Source organism: Kogia breviceps, chromosome 3 (assembly GCF_026419965.1).
Source record: "Kogia breviceps isolate mKogBre1 chromosome 3, mKogBre1 haplotype 1, whole genome shotgun sequence".
NCBI classification, from domain to species: Eukaryota; Metazoa; Chordata; class Mammalia; order Artiodactyla; family Physeteridae; genus Kogia; species Kogia breviceps.
The window spans coordinates 79,144,693-79,164,305 of NC_081312.1; the positions used below are offsets into that span (position 1 = coordinate 79,144,693).

The following is a 19,613-nucleotide window of genomic DNA, read 5'->3' on the forward strand; positions in this document are numbered from 1 at the left end:
AAATGTGTAGATGAAATGTGAAAAGGAATTGCGTAACATTGTATAGTTTGGGTTTGGCAACTTTAAAAATTACTTCAATAAATAGAAAGCAAATGGATATCTGCAATTTAAACAAGATGAAAAGATAACTCTCTTCACTGAAATAACTGTATGAGGAAAAAAATAGAACAAACATGCAGAACTGGAGCAGAGGGAAATCCTGAACAGACTTTGGGTTCAATTAGTATAGCCTAAGTAGGTTACACTAGAACCCTTCAGAATTCAGTTGGAGTATTCATTGCTCTCTTTTCCTGTTCTCTATTAAAGAAAAAGAGGAGAAGGTTAAAAATTATTTGTATACCATTTCAAAACTAATCCCCATTTGCTCACCTGCTGAAATCTTTCTCCGTCTCCAGCTCTTCTTCTCCATGACCAAGACGCAGGAGGTGACGCTCGTCAATGTCTAAAGCCATGATTTTCTCAAACAACTGGTTCAGGGCCTAGAGAATAAATAAAAAAAAATGATGGAGAACTTTATAGAATCAGTAGGCTCCTTTAAAAGTAACAAAAACTAACAATGAGAAGGATAGAAACAAATGAGCATTGCCCAGTCAGATAAGAATCAAAGTCAAAACACAGAAGGAAACATATTAAGGCCATTTATAATTTAAACAAAACAGTATTTTTATTGATTTCTGATATTGCTACATATGTATACTTGGTCAAATTAGTAACTGGAAATCATAAAAACCATCTATCCATTACATCTCTGATAATTTATGAAAAGAGAAGGCTTTGGCTCAGTATGTCATTCTCTCAAGTAGTAAAAATTACTAAAATAATTAACAATCACATTAAGTTTTATTTTATTTAACAGAATTTCCATGGGTTGCAGAAAACTGAAAAGTTGTGGTTGGAGAAGTCCTCTTAGGAGATGTGTGGGTAGAATACTTCAAAAGGATCACAGAGAGGAAAGGTAAAATGCATCATTCAAATCTTAGACTGAAAGTCTAAATTAGCTCACTATACAATAAGAAGCAGAGCACTCATCGCAAACTGTTCTGATGAAAGCCATTTACCTATGAAATGTTCATATTTGGGGCTCCCTGAAATCCTAGTATTTACTATCTGATCATCTGCAGTTGTAAGCTTTTGCAGAAAGGCAAAAGTTTCATTGCATGGAAAGATATGCTAATAAAATGACATTTAAAAATTAGCCCCACTCAAATATTTCTCCCAATTTACCACTAGTTTAACCCCACCCATGAGATCAACATCCAGTCTTGTAAACATCCAGGCTACATAAGGTATACAGATATCCTTTGCTATCAAAATTCTAGCAATTAGAGCTCAGAAACTGATGAGATAATCATAAATTTTCAGGAAAAAAATTCACACTCTCTAAACTCTTGATATTTTCCATCTAAAACTTGAGATGCAATAGATCAGACCACATGGCATTACTCACTGTCCAAACCTTTCCTATCCAAAGTCATGAACCACATAGATTTAGGGGACAAAAAATACTGGCACATTGCAATCTCAGAAAAAACTGCAAGATTTCATCATGAATTAAAGTGATGTTGGAGAACTGCTTGAATTATAGATGGGAACCAAGATCTGGTAAACAAAACAGTTGTGAAAAATCAGCAACTTGAGTTAAAGAGGATGGTCTGATTATCAAAGGAGCAAAGAAATCTTTGGCTATTTTTGAAAAATAACCTTCTCTATAATTGTGCTACGCAAGACAGTCATAAGTAGAGGATACTATAGAAAGTTGTTATCAAGTTATGACAAAATTTACTAAAAAATATTATGTTAAAACAACACTGAATAATTCCTTATTCATTCTAAGAATCTGCAAATAGGTAAAATTATTACAAACTGTAATTTATTAAATAGAAGAAAAAAGTATTTACATAGTTTGTTTCTTTTATCAAGATAAAGTCCTAACCCTCTCTTGTGCACAATTTTTTAGTACACCAGGCCAGTTACTTATAAACTTTTAAGAAATAAAAACATAAGTGAATGAATTGGATAGTATTAATTTTAAAATCCTGAGATTAAGTTGATGAATAAGCGTAAATAACATTTAGCATTCTAAAAACTCAGTGTTTCTTTGTAGACCAACTTTTTTAAAGAACTGGTCAACTGAAATCACTATTGTTAATACGTATTCAGAGAAAACAAGTACCTTTGGAGATTCAGACTACCATGTGAGTTTCATAACATGTTTCAGAATGTTCTGAGAGCTAGTTACCTGTCACATTTTACATGAGAGTTAATACCACTTGTTCTTTTTCATTTCTATGGTAGTGACAGCTTCAGAATAATTACCTCAGCACACATAAAAATGTAAAGACCATTTTTCATCCATTATTTACAAGAAAGGAGTTTGTTTTGCTTGTTTTACCTATTTATAAATGCCTATGTATTGGACCTACAACCTAAAATTGTCCTTCCATGTAATATACATATTCATATGCATATTTTATGAGGATTTAAAATTCAATCCAGTATTAATATGATCTGGATTTAGTCTTTTAGAAATATCCATTCTACTAGTAGAAAAATACTACTAGTAAGGGTAATGCTTTTGATCTCAAAGTAAAAGGTCTAGCTTAGCATGGATGATGGAGAAAAAGGCAATTACCACATATCCAAATATTCTTCTCAGCTTTTCCACATTTGGACTGCCTCTATTTGAAATAAAAGATTATTTTTATATTTATCTCAATATGGTCTGGTCATGACCAGTGATAATCCAAGATTAACTCAATAACAAACACTATGCTCATCAGCCTTTCCTGGTACTCTGTGAGCCCATAATCAAGTTATCATATACGCAGAAATCTCCATTGTGCTTTCATGCATCTCCCACTCCATACACGCATGTCCACTTCATACATGCATGTGTGCATGTGCATGCACGCATGCACACATACACACTCTCTCTCTTACCTGATTGGAATGAGTAACAATCAGAGTCCTCTGCTCTGGGAAATTGTGGTAGATGTTGGATATGATTTGGACTGCCACATCTGTTTTTCCTGTACCTGGTGGGCCCACAACCTAAAAAGCAGATGAAAACATAGCAAACTACTAAGTTATCACATTGTTAGAAAATGGAGATTTTAAAACTGAAAGATAAAATAAATTTAAAAATTCGCTGGGTAAGTTCAATGCAGAATGGACAAGATAGAGTTAGTGAACTTGAAGACAAATCAATAGAAATCACCCAACCTGAACAACAAGCAGAAAAAAAAGATTAAAAAAATAATACACACAGCCTTGTGAATCTATGAGGCAATATTAAAAGGTATAACATATCTTTCAAATCCTAGAAAGAAGGGGAAAAGCATGCAGTGTAGAAAAAGTATTTAAAGACATAATGGCTGAAAATTTCCCAAATCTGGCAAAAGACATAAATTGAAGATTCAAGAAGCTCATTTAACCATAAACAGAATAATCCCAAAGAAATCTAAGGCCAGACACATAATAATTAAATGGTTGGAATCTAAAGACAGAGAAAAAAATCTTAATAGCAACCAGAGAAAAATGATATATTACATTTAGCAAAAAGATATTTCAAAATTTGAAGACTGTGGACTTCTCATCAGAACCATGGAAGCCAAAAGGAAGTGGAATAACATTTTTAAAGTGCTGAATGGAGAAAACTATCAATGCAATATTCTTTGTCCAGTGAAAATATCTTTAAAAAATTAAGATGAATTAGAGACATTCTCATATGAAGGAAAATAAAGGTAATTCATTGCTAGCTGATCTGCTCTTAAAACTGGTAAAAGAAATCCTTCAGACAAAGGAAATGACACCAGAGGATACCTGAGATATCAGGAATAAAGGATAAATGGTAAATATAACAGACTACTCTTCTCCTCTGGAGTTCTTTAAAATATGTTTGATGTCTGCAAGAAAAAATTCTAACATTGCCTGATGGTATTTTCAGTGTATTTACAGGTAAAACATATGACAACTACAACATAAAAGGGGAAGGTAAAGGGACCTATACAGAAGCAAGGATTCTCCAATTAATTTAAGAGACAGAATACTGATTCTAAGTAGGCTGTGAAAAGGTAAGTATGTATCTTGTAATTCTCTAGAGCAGCCATTAAGAAAACCCTATACAAGAGATATAATAAAAGAACAAAATAGATAAATATAAATGAAACACTAAAAACTATCCAAATAACTCAGAAGAAGGCAGGAAAAGGGAAACAGGAACACACAAAAAAGGGAACAAACATAAAACAAATAATAAAATGGTAGGCCTAAATCCAAACACATTAATAAGTACATTAAATGTAAATGGACTGAACACACCAATTAAGAGCAGAGACTTGTCAGAATGGAGAAAAAAACCATGCACAACTATATGCTGTCTACAAGGAACTCACTTCAAATATAATAGGTAGGTTAGAAGCAAACTGATGGGAAAAGATATATCATGTAAACACTAATCAAAAGAAAGCTGTGGTGGCTATATTAATATCAAAGTAGACTTCAGAGTAAAGAAAATTACCAGTGATGAAGACAGAAATTATACATGACAAAAGTGTCAATTCACCAAGAAAACACAACAACCCTGAAAGTGTATGTACATATCCATAAAGCTTTAAAATACATGAAGCAAAAATGGACAGAACTGAAAGGAGAAACAAATTCACAATTATAGTTGGAGACTTCAATACTCCTTTCTCAGCCAGCACCAGCAATAGTACGTGGAATACCGGCAGGGAGAGAAGTACTGAATAACAGCATCAACCAAATGGATCTCATTGACATAAACAGGACACTCCACCCAAGACAACAGAACACACATTCTTTTCAAGTGCACACAGAATATTCACCAATAAATCATATCCTGGGCCATAAAACAAACCTTAATAAATTTAAAAAAATTGAAATCATAGAAAGAATGTTCTCTGACCATAACGGACTTAGACCAGAAATCAGTAAAAACCTTCAAATACTTGGAAATTAAACACATTTCTAAATCATTGTCAATAGACTTTTTCTGTACAGGGCCAGCAAGTAAACATTTTACTCTTTGTGGCCCATACAGTCTCTGCTGCAAGTATTTAAACTCTGCTGTGGTGGCACAAAAATGGATATAGGCAATACATAAATGAATGGCCACAGCAAGGTTCTAACAAAACTTTACTTATGAACATTGAAATGAGTAGAGTCTATACACATAAGATGCCACAATTACTTATAAACACTTAATTCAGTTGGGTTTTTGGGCTTAAAACAGAATACACTCTGAAAATCTGACACTTCTAGTCTGAATCCATTTAAGAACTTGTAGAACAGTAACTCTCTTACCATAGTTAGCCCAGGCTGCATTCCAGCACGGATGGCCTCTATCTGTGTATGAGTGAACTGAATTGTATTCCTTCAAATAAGAGTTGATAAGAAGTTCGTTAAAAATAAAGATGGATGACGTTAGTAAGAATTTAAACAACAATGACCAGAGGTCTGAACATTTGCTCTATATTTGACCCTTGTTTCCCAATTTCTTCCTCCTCCCAATCCAGCCCTTTCTGTGGGTGTGTGTGCAGTAAAAAGTACATAAAATAAGATATACCCCCTTAAATTTTAAATGTACAGTACAGTGTTGTTAACTATAAGCACAATGTTGCACGGCAGATCTCAAGAACTTTACATCCTACATGACTGACCCAATCTCTTCTGAATGACTCTCTTTACCTCCACCCCTCCACAGAGCAATTAAAACTGAATGAATTTTGTGGAAAGAAAAGACTAGAGATATTTTTCAATATGTTTAGCCCAGCCCAGATCTTAACAGGAGTGTCAAAATTCTAGTTCCAAATCTAACACCAAATACAATGCCACTTTATTAGTCATGGCACACAAGCACAAGGGTAGCTGCTAAATGCAACACATGGTCATGAAGTAAGAACCTAGTGCTCACATTAAGGTAGATTGTTAATATTTATTTCTCATAGTACCTGAAAATGTTTCTTTTTGAAATATTACTACAGAATGGCCAAAAATATTACTACAAATGGCCAAAACTAACAGAAGAGAAATAAACAGGGTTCAGAAACAGAAGTTTCTAAATAATTTTTAAAATCAGAAAAATTTTTAAATATTACTAATCCACTTGAAATAGCAAACTATTATTCATTATTACAATTAGCAGAAATAGTGAAATTACCGTTTGGGCTGGTTGTAAGGATAAGGACCTCTATTAGGAATAACATGAGGTTCAACAATTAAGGTTTTTGCCTCTTCAGTGTCTTCATCTTCCTTCTCTGCATCTTTCCTTTTCTTCCCCTTTCCATTTCTTACTGGAAAAGTTATCCTACAAGACCAAAACCTTGTTCATTTTTACAATTAACAACAATTTACCAAGCATCTATCTTGTGCATGACATTGTACAGAGGATAATCAGATAAGTAAGAAACATTTACAGTTTAAAGGAACTTACTATCTGCATATAAATTTTGAAAAAAGTATATTTAAAAGCATTAAAATGCGGTTAAGGGTGTTTAGATTAAGAAAAAAGTCATCTGATTAAAGGAGAATCAAAGAAGAAACATTTATTTATATATTTGTTTTTTTAGGGGAAATAATTAACTATTTTTAAATTGGGGTAATATTCACATAATATAAAATTTACCATTTTCAAGGTTTAATTCAATGGGTTTTATACAGTGTTGTATAGTCATCACTACTCTCTAATGCCAGAATATTTTAATCAGTCCAAAGGAAACCCCATGCAATTAAGTAGTCACTCTGTATTCCCACCTAAACCCAGCCTCTGGCAATCAGTCTGTCTTTATATTGTTCTATTCTGGAAATTTCATGTAAATGAAATCATACAATATTTGTTTTCTTCTGTCTGGCTTCTTTCACTTAGCATGTTTACAAAAGAAAATTTATATGCTTACAGCACATGCACTGTAAAGTGCCTTTCACCCTGTCTTTCATTCAATCAGAAAAGGCTTTATGGGAAAGGTGGCACCTAAAATGAATTTCAAAAGACATTCCAGGAAGAAAGTAGTAGCCAGTTCTGCTGAAGTGTAAGGCTAGAGAGAAAGGCTGGAGCCTTGTTCTGACACCTTTGGAATATCAAGCCTTTAAGGCAGAAGTTCTTAGCCTGGGGTCAGGGATACCTCAGGAGGCAACTTCCCATAGGTACCTGAGGAAGTCGATGAATACCCTAAAATTAAACTAAAAAATTAATTCTCTCTCTGTACTTCTTCCAGTCTTTGTTCACATTCTGAAAAAACAGACAATACCAAAAAAAAAAAAAAAAAAAAGAGAGAAAAAAAGAAAAAGAAAGCTAAGAACCAAAGAAGCTAAATGGTCAGCTTTTACTCTGATAAGCAATAGGAAAAATCAAATTTTTAGTTAGACAATGGAATGACTCTAGCAGTAAGGCATGTAATGGGGTTTAAGCAAGGAGACAGAGGGAGCAAAGACATTGCCATTATAAAAACTGAAGTGTTGAGGGTTTAGAGAGGTAGCAGTCAGGACTGACATTTGAAAAGAAATGTATCTTTAAGGCAGAAACTGTAAGACACAGCAGGAGTTATGGGAATAGAAAGATTACAAAACACTGCTGAGATTTCAAGATGATTTTGCCATTAACAAATGAGGAAAGTACAGAGGAAGACTAGGTTTGGGAGTTATAAAGCATACATGCTTTTAATATGCAGAATTATTATATTTATATATAACAGTTAATTAAAAATGTTCTAATTTGCAGCTAAGAAAGTAATTAAGTCCTCTGCTACCACCAAGGTATACTTAGTGCTTTGCCACTAATCCATATGACAGAATTCATGAAGCAATCAGCACTTCAGGTACTTTGTTCTTTTTCTACTCAAATTAAACCAAAGCTCCTTTAACTTTGAGTATAACTATACTATGAATATTTAAAATTTGTAAAAGCAATCAGGGTTAAAAGAAAAAAAGAGAAAATTTTTTCCTAAAACAAAAGAAAGTTCAAAATCACATGGCTATGTGTATTATAATTAGCACATATTTCTTCAGTCAAATGCTACAGCTACGTTTATATAGTACTCTTCAGACAAAAAGCATTTACTGAACCCTTGTAAGACATGACGCTACCTTTACTGTGGTCTTAAAATAGCTACTACACAAAGAATTAGAAATAGAGTCAAATAAAATAAATTTATCCCAGTGATTATATGGTGAGGGTAAAGACTACCCAAACATAATCCAGATATGATACTCAAAACTTACTTTAGCTACAGTCCTGATGGCCTAACTCAGACTGACTACAGAAAGCTTAAAAGGAGTATATCCAGGTTTGACTTTACCTGAAAGGGGGTATCTGTAGAGCTGGGTCATCCACAGTTACTTTAACATTATGACCAGGAAAGCTGGTTTTTAAATGCTCAATGGAGAGAAATGTATCATTGAAATCAAGGGTGGCGATCTGATTGGGCATTTTGGAATAATGTGCACTACTTGGATCCCCATAACCTAAAATGATGTCATGCAGCCAGTCAGGTACCACACAATCAGTATTCATCAGGTTCCGAATAGTCTCCAGCACAGCCTGTCAGTGAGAGGACAAAAACGGATTTTGTGAAGAAGACATCTCAAACACCTGCACTTCAATGGAATGCCGAGCTGGCTGCACTAACCAGAATTCCTGAGTGTTTCAGGGCAAGAAGCTATTTTCTGCTGACAGGTGCTTGGCTAGACTGAATCAACAGCTATATTTTCGGCTGATACCATACACTGAGTTAAACAAAAGACCAAACTTAGCAAGAACAGTTTATCCATTAGTAGTTCGTTTAGACAGAATGTCATAGATGAGTTTACCACTTGACTTCTGTTGAGCAGGAGAGGGTAGATGGGGGTGTGTCCTCCACTTACTCAATAACTATTCACTGAACACCTCCATGTGCAACGCACTGTGCTAGGCGCTGGGATAGAGCAGAAAGCTCAGATGAAAATCTGATCAGGTCTACACATTACAGACCTGATGTGGTCTATAATTATAGACCATTATAGAACAAGCCCTTAAAAAAATGCTTCCTCTTAGAAATTACTGGAGTTTTCTCTTTGTAGTCCATAGTTCCTCAATGCTAAGACCACATACAACCAGAGGAACATTAATGTATGCCTCGATTGTGAAACACACGATTTAGAAATACTAAAATTAACATTGTTAGAAAAAAGAAAAAATAAAGTGGACAATGATAAAAATGGAACATCAAAATTTCAGAATGAAAGAATTAGAACTACAATGAAAGGTCATTATAGCAGTCAATATATACATTGTCAAGAGTAATTGCTAAAAGCTAAGGCAAATTCTTAAACTTTCCAATAATTATTTCAACAAAGTGATCTATGCCACATATGGAAATCAGAAGGCTAGGCTATTAATTTCAAAGAATAAAATAACCAAACCAGACATTTTTACATCATAAATGCTATACATCTAACAAGATAATAAAATAACAGGATAGTGTATGTTAATCACACTTATATTGCCTTATTTTATTTTCTTGCACTTACCTCTACCTAAAACTCTTATTCATAAGAGAACTGGTTACTTGTTTATCATTTGTCTAATCCCCATCAGAATACAATTTCCAATGAGAGCAGGGATCTAGAACAGCTTAAATATGGGATAGGTAAATGGACAGATGGACAGATAAATGCATATGTTCACATAATGGAGCCCCCAGATGAGGGCTCTACTCCCTAAGGTAATTACGATTCTAGTAGGGAGATAAAATATGTCTTCCACAATGATACAAAGCAGCAGAAAGTGGCAAATAGTAAACAATATTACAAAATATAACAGGAAAACAGTTCAAAGTGGGTGAGAAATGGATGTAGTGGAGACTTTTGACATTAGGAAAGGTTTCAAGTAGGACAGTAGCATTTCAATTTAGTTCAAGTAAAAGATTTGTGGAAAAGCTTATGTCACCATTAATGGATAGTCACAGAAATGTTTTGAGAAGCAGAGTGAAATGATCAGGAGAAGTGAATGTAAAACAGGTGACTGACTATGAGGACAATAAGAGCAGAGACAGAGGAGGCTATTTAATGCAACTACTTAGGCAAGAGGTAGAGTATCCACGCTAGGACAGGGTACTGAAAGAGAGAAGGAAATAGATAAGGGATGTTGCCCAGCTATATAGTGAAACACCAAAGACACCAAAAGAGTGTTCTTCCTTTTCCCAACATATGCAAGTTAATTATTTCCTCGCTTCCTTGAATCAGAAACTGAATGCCTCTTTTGAACTTCCATGCATCCTTCGTACGACTTCTAACCTTTCACAGTAGTTATCTGTTTATATTTCTAACTTCTCTTATTAGTAGTCTAAGCTCCCTAAAGGTATAAGCTGTGTCTTACTCATCTTTATTAGCTCCATATAACTTGTCACAATACTAGACACACAACAGACATTAAATAAAATGGTGAAAGAAATGAATATAAGAAAGGAACTATTTTTCTTTTAGTAAACTAACTGAAATTCACTCATTACTGAGCAATAAAACAGAGACAGACCAAACAGAGGCGCTGCCCACATAAGTTTGCATTCTAATGCTAGAGAAATAACAAATATAAAGTCCTTCTAAAGTCAGATAACAAATATATAATCATCAGGTATAATAAAAGCTGTGAGCAAAAATAAAGATAAATGGATAAGGAAAGATGAGAAAGGGAAATGCTACTTTAGATAAGGTTGTCAGAGAGGACTTCTCTTAGGAGGTGACATTTAAACAGAGCTGCCCATGTAAAGTGAAAGAAAAAACCATGTAGATACCTGGGAGAAGACTGTCTAGGTAAGTGGAAATACCATGTACAGAAGCCTGCATTATTAAAGAGGAGCAGGGCTTCCCTGGTGGCGCAGTGGTTGAGAGTCCGCCTGCCGATGCAGGGGACACGGGTTCGTGCCCCGGTCTGGGAGGATCCCATATGCCGCGGAGTGGCTGGGCCCGTGAGCCATGGCCGCTGAGCCTGCGAATCCAGAGCCTGTGCTCCACAGTGGGAGAGGCCACAGCGGTGAGAGGCCCGTGTACCGCAAAAAAAAAAAAAAGGAGCAAAAGGGTCAGTGTGACTGGCATGGAGTGAATAAGGAAAAAGTGTTAGAAAATGGCGTTGGAGAGGCAGCCAGAGGACAGATAATAATGGGAGTCTTGGATTACGGTAACAACTTTCTACTGCGATGGGAGACCACTAAAGAGTGTGAACAGGGGTACCAAGGTATAATTCACATTCAGTCACTATGTGGAGAATAGTATAAGGTCAAGAAGAGAAGCCGGCATGTGAGAGATGAAGGTGTCTTGCACATGGCATCAGTGGAGGTGGTGCAGTAATTAGACAGATTGATGGATTGGATGTGGAGAGTGAGATAGAAAATAAATTCCTTTGTATATGAGATTTTCTTTTTTAAAAAAAGGTAATAAAGTGATAATGTATAAGAAGCACTGTTTTGGGGGAGAGAGAAAAGAAAGGTAAAAGCTAGTGTTATCAAATGCTAGAACTGCTCAATGTTTAAGTTTTATAATATAGTTTCAAATAATACTTTCAAATTCTTCCTTACTGAAACGCCTTCTCTCCATAAAGTTATTATAAATGTAAAACTCTCTGCCCCCAAACTTCCCTTTTCCCACTAATGAGTAAATTATAAATACAAAATATCACAGAGTAATTTAGAACCCTGAGGTTCCACATCTGTACTGAGTAATTTGAAAATTCACCTACATTTGATTTAAAAAAGAAGTCTCAGTAAACAAACAAGCAGTTTTCTCCATCTCAGACTGAAGCATAAACTGAGTATCTAATATACAAAAATCAAGAAGGGAGGCTGATTTTTAAAATAACACCTGGATTAATTTTTTTTTTTTTTTTTTTTTTTGTGGTACGCAGGCCTCTCACTGTTGTGGCCTCTCCCGTTGTGAAGCACAGGCTCCGGACACGCAGGCTCAGTGGCCATGGCTCACGGGCCCAGCTGCTCCACGGCATGTGGGATCTTCCCGGACCAGGGCACGAACCCATGTCCCCTGCATCAGCAGGCGGACTCTCAACCACTGCGCCACCAGGGAAGCCCACACCTGAATTAATTTATATTTTAAGTTTCCAAACTCATCAAAAGACAAAGTAAGATTTAGCAAATAAATTTACTTAAGTTTTTATATTTAATCTATATGTTAAGAATTTAAGAGATTTGTTTAGAATCTAAACAAAAGCAGTGATCGTTATTTTAACAAATGTTTTTTAACCTAGGATCTATATACTTCTGTCTTAGAAGTTATTCAAATCATGAAATACTACTTTTAGTTTATAGCCCCCAAATTACCTTAAAGTTATTTTCCTTCGGTTTTCTCCTCATTATTATATTGAAAGTTTCATACACATCTTCTGCTCCATTTTGTATCGTATTGGTCATATCTTGTTGATACTGGTTTGGATCCAAAAACACTCTAAATGTCCTTGATTCTCCTCTAAGATTGGGTCTGGGCTCAGGTCCTAGACATTTTTTTAAAGTTTGTTAAATGAAATATATACTTTTCAAATATCACAGTTAAGTTAGCAGAATTCCTTTTCTAGAAATGATGAATAAAGTGTCCAGATTTAACTCCAGCAATTCCCCCAACTAGAATGCCTTCCACTTATCCATTTTGAGTTCCAAGCCAAAAATATTTTCTCCTTTCTCTAAACTGTCACTATTTCTTCCCAGAACAGTCATGTGATGTTTATGGTGCAATGCCATGAATTGCAATTATTTGTGTATGCCCTCAACTAGAATAGGATCCTTAGAGGTCAAAGAACTTTACTTTGTGTCAGTTACTCATAGCTCCTCCTATTGCCTTACATATAGTAGGTACTCGGCTGATTACTCTTTTTGTCCTTCCATATTCCATGTGTAACATCACTAGTATAACAGGAAATTTCATATACTAGTGGCTGAAAGCTCAGAGGCTTTTTCTTGCCTCTTTGCCCTCTCTCCTTTCTTTTTGCCTTAGATTTCCAACTCTGGTCCCAGGACGTGGCCTTATTCTACCTGTCCTCCATTCTCTTCTCCTATTTTCTTTTATTCTAGTGATAAGAGTAGCCTAATTTTCAGCCCCTTAGCAATGATTCGATCTTGAAATCACAGGTAGTAGAAGGTGATTCAAGTTCTGAGAGAAGTTTCATAAACAAATTGTAAAATAAGCACTGGACATAGATGCAGTTATAATTTAATAGTAAGTATTATCAAAAAAGTTAGGACAACAAAAGAAAGAATTTCAAAAGACAATCAGTTAAGTCTAAGAAATCAAACTGCATTTCTAAATAGGGTAATGCTGGCATCTTGGGCACGACAGTCCCTTCTAGAAGACGGTTCTGCTAAGATACTCAACATCCTGGACCCCCATCCATCAAACACCAATAGCTCACCATCCCCTTCCTCTACCCCAGTCATATGACATACGACCAAGTATTTTGAAACACAGGGTAGTGCTGTTTCCATTTGAGAACCACTGCTCTCATGAATCAAATCAGTAAAACTTAAAAAGGAAAAATGAGAAAAATATATCACTGAACAACTATAAGAGGTGTTTAGAGGTTTTTAAAAGCAATATTGTAAAGTATCATATATGAAAGAATTTTAAATATAGGCAATTCCAAAAGATCCTGTCCAATATCTAAAACAGAAGTTTAGAAACCATATTATTTATTTCTAAAACTGGGTGGTAGGTACCCTACACACTTTTATATATAATTCTTTGTGTTGATTTTGTATATAAAACAACTAAAAAAAATCACCTAGGACACAAAAAGGAAAAACGGCAAAGACATTTATCATTACGTATACACACGCTTTCAAACATGCAGATCACCATACCGTCTTCAATGACACGCCCTTTATCGTCCAGCATGCCCTGGACCTCACAGCCTCTGACATAAACCAGGCCAACCTGCTCAACAAAAGGTCTCCTCCGGTCAAACTTGGTACCATACGGTTTTGTGGGACGCACGGTAATTAAAAAGCATACATCATGCTTCCGAAGTCCTAGTAAAACACAAAACAACATTTCCACTTATTAGAATGACACTGCTTTGTCTCCTGTTGGCAAATTCTCATCCTCTTATCTTTTGAAAAGGTATAAAAAACATTTAAAATATCAGAGGTGATCAATGATTATACGTGCTTTGTAATACAATTATGGGTTTTCCTATAACCTTCAATACTCAATGTTTGACAGCAATAATTAAGTAAAAATTTCTCTTTATATTAAAATTAGAAACTTTTATGCCATATATACATTACTGAATAAGTCCTCCAGATCGTGTTACAGCTCCAAAACTGGATGATTGTCATCATTCTTATTTATAACATTCTCAATAAGTAACCAAAACTATGGTTGGCATGTAATCCATCTATATCATATTTAGCAGGTTTTGAACATCAGTTTAAATTGTCCATCAGTGTCATTTCAACAACAGTCTAATTGTATTTCATCATAAGAGGTCAAGTCTAGAATAATTCATCAAGGCACAAAAGCATTGTTTATAGATAGCATCTTGAGAAGGCAGCTGAATATTGCTTCAGTTGGTAAATGCTGAAATTTTTACAAGCAAATGTCAAGAAATAGGAGACTTGTGCCAAAGTCTGTAGTTCCTCAATCATTGGCTCAAATAATGGATTCAACTGGATTCCCAGCTCTATTAAAAATACACACTGGAAGACGAGGGACACAAAATTAGACCACACAGCATATAATGTTACACCACTTAATCTTCATTTTTTTCCCCCGATTCATTTTTTTTCTTTAGTTTTATTTATTTATTTATTTATTTATTGAATTTTTGGCTGTGTTGGGTCTTCATTGCTGTGCGTGGGCTTTCTCTAGTTGCAGTGAGTGGGGACTACTCTTCGTTGCAGGGTTCTAATTGTGGTGGCCTCTGTCTGTTGCAGAGCACGGGATCTAGGCACATGGGCTTCAGCAGCTGTGGCACGCGGGCTCAGCAGTTGTGGTTCACAGGCTCTAGAGCGCAGACTCAGTAGTTGTGGCGCACGGGCTTAGTTGCTCCGCGGCATGAGGGATCTTCCCGGACCAGGGCTGGACCCGTGTTCCCTGCATTGGCAGGCGGATTCTTAACCTCTGTGCCACCAGGGAAGTCTCCCAAGTCACTTCTGTTAGTTATTGTATAGTATAAATGCAAATTTAAACAGTCTGCTTGCTCATAACCTTGGTAATAAGAGATACAACTAAATCAAATCAGCCATGTGAGTGTGTGGCTAATAGTATTAATTAGCACCATTCTGGTTTGTTTCAATATGGAACAGGGTTTAAGTGTGCTAGAAATAGTAACTGATTCATAATTATGACTTATTTCCCAATAAATTCTATGCAAAGAAGCAGGAGAACAAAGAAAACTAAGGGGAAATGATCTACTATGTGAGTTGTACCACCTATATGACTTCTGATCTGCACAATTCATTAAATCTTCCCAGTCTCAGAGCCAAAGAAGTGGGCCTGAGAAGTAATTTAATCCCTACCAATGTTACCTTTTGGCATCACAGAGGGATGCTGTGGGATGTCTTACATCCACATTAAAAATACCTGTATTACTATAAGCTAAACTCTCCTTTCAACCATTTGCATTTACTCCTGGCTGTGCCTTCTAGGGCAGGATCCAACATTTATTTCACTAATTCTGTTTCCTTAATTTTAAATGGGGTAATGGAGAAGATAAAGGCCTGAGCTTCACACCTTCTTGAAGGGACAACAATGTTTTACAGCATTTACCTTAAATTCTTCAAAAGTTTTCTGTTTTTACAGGACAGTGTTCATTGCTATTTACAGAACCTCCCTCTCATTTTTTACTTGGTTGCTCTATCTGGAATCAATAAAGGGCCTGCATTTTGGCTCTGGCCTCCCAGAAAACACTCTTCTCCCCACCATGCCCCAGATGAACTGCTTGTCCCACAATACCCTATTGTTTCCTATCTTGCCCATCAAAATTTACCCATTCTATTTCTCATCTACCAGAGGCCTATGTTTAAAAAAACAAAAAGACTATTTGATGGCCTTCTGATTACAGGTCTCCAAAGTAATGGAGGTAAGAGACTCGTAAGGGGTTTGGAGTAACAAATCCTTTTTTTCCCTTAACACTACAATGCAGGCTTGTCATCTGTCATCTATACATTTCTACAAAGGGTCTTTTTTTCCCTTCGTTTTACTTCTAGCCGTCATTGCTTCTAGGGGTGTCCAATAAGTTATTTCAGTCATTACCCACTATGTAAAACAGTGTTTAGTTTAATACCTCCTTAAGCTCCAAGGGGCAATAAATGTAAAACCTTCTTCAGCAACTGAATGACTTTCTCACAATTCAGCAATAATAAAGGTACATATTATTCTAGATGTGTAATGCACCAGATTTGAACAATTTTGAAGGATACAAGAGCCACAAAAACAATCTGTCATAAACTATACCAACTATGGTGGCCATTTGTTAAACATTTGGCCAGCTTTGTTGCTGGATTCCTTCAGAATTATTTGATAAATATATCATACAGACCCTATGGTTATAAACAGTTATATCGAGAGCAATAATTTCTGAAAACTGATCCATTAAGGGACTATCCCTTTCCTTCTGGCATGCCAAGAAGGTAGAAGGAGATAAAACCTACCAGCTCCTGTTTCCCATAATGGGGCAGCAAGAGCTCTCATAGACAGCTGGGAGAAAAATACAAAAGTGCCAATTAAAAACCAGTTTACATGTCATTTCTGGCACAGGTGGTATTGATGTTTTAACTCCATTTGACTTAGTAACTTAGAACATATCTGCCTCTAAAGAAAATTGTGACATAGAACTCCCATCCCTAAAATCTTGCTTAGTAAAGAATAGGGAAAATAACTTCCCTGCAATTATTATTTATCCTTGAATACATTTGATGTCACTGATTTTTTTTATTTGACTTCTTCTCTTTGGTACAAATAAACTATTGCTTCTTTCTGAGTTGCTTTATTAGCTCCTCCTAATATCCTTTTGAGTTTGTCTAATTTTGATTTCTGTATCTGTATTTTTCACAAATTGTATGCATCCCTATTCACCTTACTTTGGCTGCTTTTATCTCTTAAAAATACCAGTTTTCCTTACTTGCTTAGCATGTGTACAAGTTATATGTGGGTTTCCCCCCTTTCTTTAGTGAACACAAATATTTTATTCTTTTCTATAGTGATCCTATAAATTCATAAACATTATCTACCTGAATTTTACGATTTAAAATGCTCTCCTCTGGGCTTCCCTGGTGGCGCAGTTGTTGAGAATCCACCTGCCGATGCAGGGGACACGGGTTCGTGCCTCAGTCTGGGAAGATCCCACATGCCGCACAGCGGCTGGGCCCGTGAGCCACAGCCACTGAAACTGCGTGTCCGGAGCCTGTGCTCCACAACGGGAGAGGTCACAACAGTGAGAGGCCCGCGTACCACAAAAAAAATAAAATAAAAATAAAGTAAAATGCTCTCCTCTCAGCTCTGCCAACTGAAATTTTCACAACACTGATATACGTGCTATTTTATGCTTTTTATTAGAGTATGAAGGTATTTAATTATTCTTGTATGATCTTTGGTATTTTTACTAGTAATAACTATAAATCAATTGCCATTCTTTAAAACAAATTTTAAAGATAAAATTTAATAAATTTAAAAGGGCAATATCTGGTGAATGTGCTTTGCTAATGCTCTAAGTGAAAGTCTGTAAGTAGAAAACACAAAAGGTGACCACTTATTGAAAGGCAAAGTTACCTTCCCACTCATCTCTGATGTGGTCTCTGACGTTCAGATGGATGCTGACATCTGCGCGAACCCGGGTTGGCCAGTTCTCGCCTATGCTGGGTTTGGCAACCTCCACCACGGTGAACGCCACGATGGGCTGGGCCATTCGCGCCCAGCCACCGAATACCACCCCGCCATACTCAGACTGCCTGGAAACCAGAAGCAGAAGACTGGTTACCCAAGCAAAACATAACTTTTGCCCAACTTTGGACAAGTTAAACTAGTAACTAAGACTACATGGTTAGCTAGTATTTAAGCCCTAACATTAGTAACTCTTATTTCTAAAAAAAAAAAAAAAAAACCCTAAGTCTCAATATTTAGGAAGTATATATGGTAGGATGAAACAGGCAAACATGGCCCAGAAAAGAAAGGGAAGTAGAGGAATGTCCCCCACATCCCCAGAAAAACATATAACTCTATGTACATAAGAGCTGAGCCATTTTGTCAAAGAATGAAATAATCCAGCACATTTAGTTTTATTTTATATTCTTACCCTCTTCCCCTCTTCATCAGGAGAGCCTCAACTGTTTACATTTTATCTTATGTATTATAAATACTTCTATAAGTTGCTTCAAAAATGTTTTAAAACAAGCTAGACTTTAAGAAATTAAAAACAAGCAAATGACAATATCTATGCAAATGCTTTCTTCAGGGCATAATATTTAAAACACTGAAAAGACACTGCTATGGATGGGAGTGTGGGGAATCATCAAGCTTGTTGTAATAAGCAGAACCACTAACAAACAAATATTCATTCTTTCTTCTTATATTGGTGCTTTAGCTTTTACATTAAATGGTGTATTTGGGAAATCTGTTAATATGAAAACTGCAGCAACACTCCAAAATTGGAAACTACTGCCAAAAATGACACACTTACAAAGATAAAGAAAACCTATATCCTAAGTAAAGGCTTTTGTAAATAACAAAAAATTATAAAACTTCATAACATCAAAGAGTGAAACTAATTAAAAATAAAAGTTCTGCAACCCAATGACTTGGTCAGTACTAAAACAATTTCTAAAAGGCATTACCTTGTGTCTAAAAGCTTTTGTAATAACTTTCTATCACCCCCCCATTTTTCATTTTACTACAATATAGTTTATATACCATTAAATCCATTCACTGTAAATGTACAATAACTTTTAGTAAATTTACAAAGTTGTGCATCCATCACCACAACCCAATTTTAGAACATCTTCATCGTACTTTAAAAAGATCCCTCTTGTCTACTTGCAGTCAACCCTTCCTACTCCCAAGCAACCACTAATCTACTCTCCCCAATTCTTTCCTCCTTTATAAAATCTACCTGCAACATGAGGCATTAAAAGAGTATAGATTTCTGATCCTCATAAGCACATCCTCTTTTACACTGCTCAGTAGTTTCAGCAGCCTGAAAACATGATTAGAACTATGCAAGAAGTAAAAATGCCTCTGCTACTTTTCCACCTTCAAGATATGAAACAGTAAAATATAAGTAAACATAAGTAAAATATTAAGTAAAATATAAATGAGTTCTACTTGATGAGCTGCTAGTAACTAAGTCCTTACTTTGCAAAATGACCAAAATTAGGTCCAGAATCTGAGCACATAAGTGCAAGGTAACCATAAATTGTAAGGCAGCTTTCTGATCAAGCACTCCCCTGGGGTCCAAACAATGGGCAATAATTTCAGCAAAGCTGTGGGCAGAGACGATCAGCCAGTGGGTATACAAATTGCACAGTGCTAGCCTGCCCACTGACTCAACTGATTATTAAGTCAAAAATACTTTGTTGCGTTTTAGACTCTCACCCAGAATAACTTTTCACATAATAATTAATTAA

At 35.7% G+C, this 19,613-nt stretch overlaps 1 protein-coding gene across 3 annotated transcripts in view; it reads right to left on the reverse strand.

Moving 5' to 3' along the window:
- Positions 1 to 19,613, reverse strand: part of AQR (aquarius intron-binding spliceosomal factor) — a 107,943-nt gene that overhangs the window by 44,774 nt on the left and 43,556 nt on the right. For all 3 annotated transcript variants that reach the window (XR_010839639.1, XM_059056463.2, XM_059056462.2), the window contains exons 17-24: positions 17,764 to 17,942; positions 13,854 to 14,021; positions 12,324 to 12,493; positions 8,316 to 8,557; positions 6,182 to 6,328; positions 5,326 to 5,395; positions 2,941 to 3,051; positions 370 to 479 (exon numbers count right to left, since the gene is read on the reverse strand). Coding sequence is in view for 2 of the 3 variants with exons in the window: in XM_059056463.2 (XP_058912446.1) it covers positions 370 to 479; positions 2,941 to 3,051; positions 5,326 to 5,395; positions 6,182 to 6,328; positions 8,316 to 8,557; positions 12,324 to 12,493; positions 13,854 to 14,021; positions 17,764 to 17,942 (1,197 nt within the window). In the remaining variant the exon portion in view is untranslated. The remainder of the gene's footprint in view (positions 1 to 369; positions 480 to 2,940; positions 3,052 to 5,325; positions 5,396 to 6,181; positions 6,329 to 8,315; positions 8,558 to 12,323; positions 12,494 to 13,853; positions 14,022 to 17,763; positions 17,943 to 19,613) is intronic.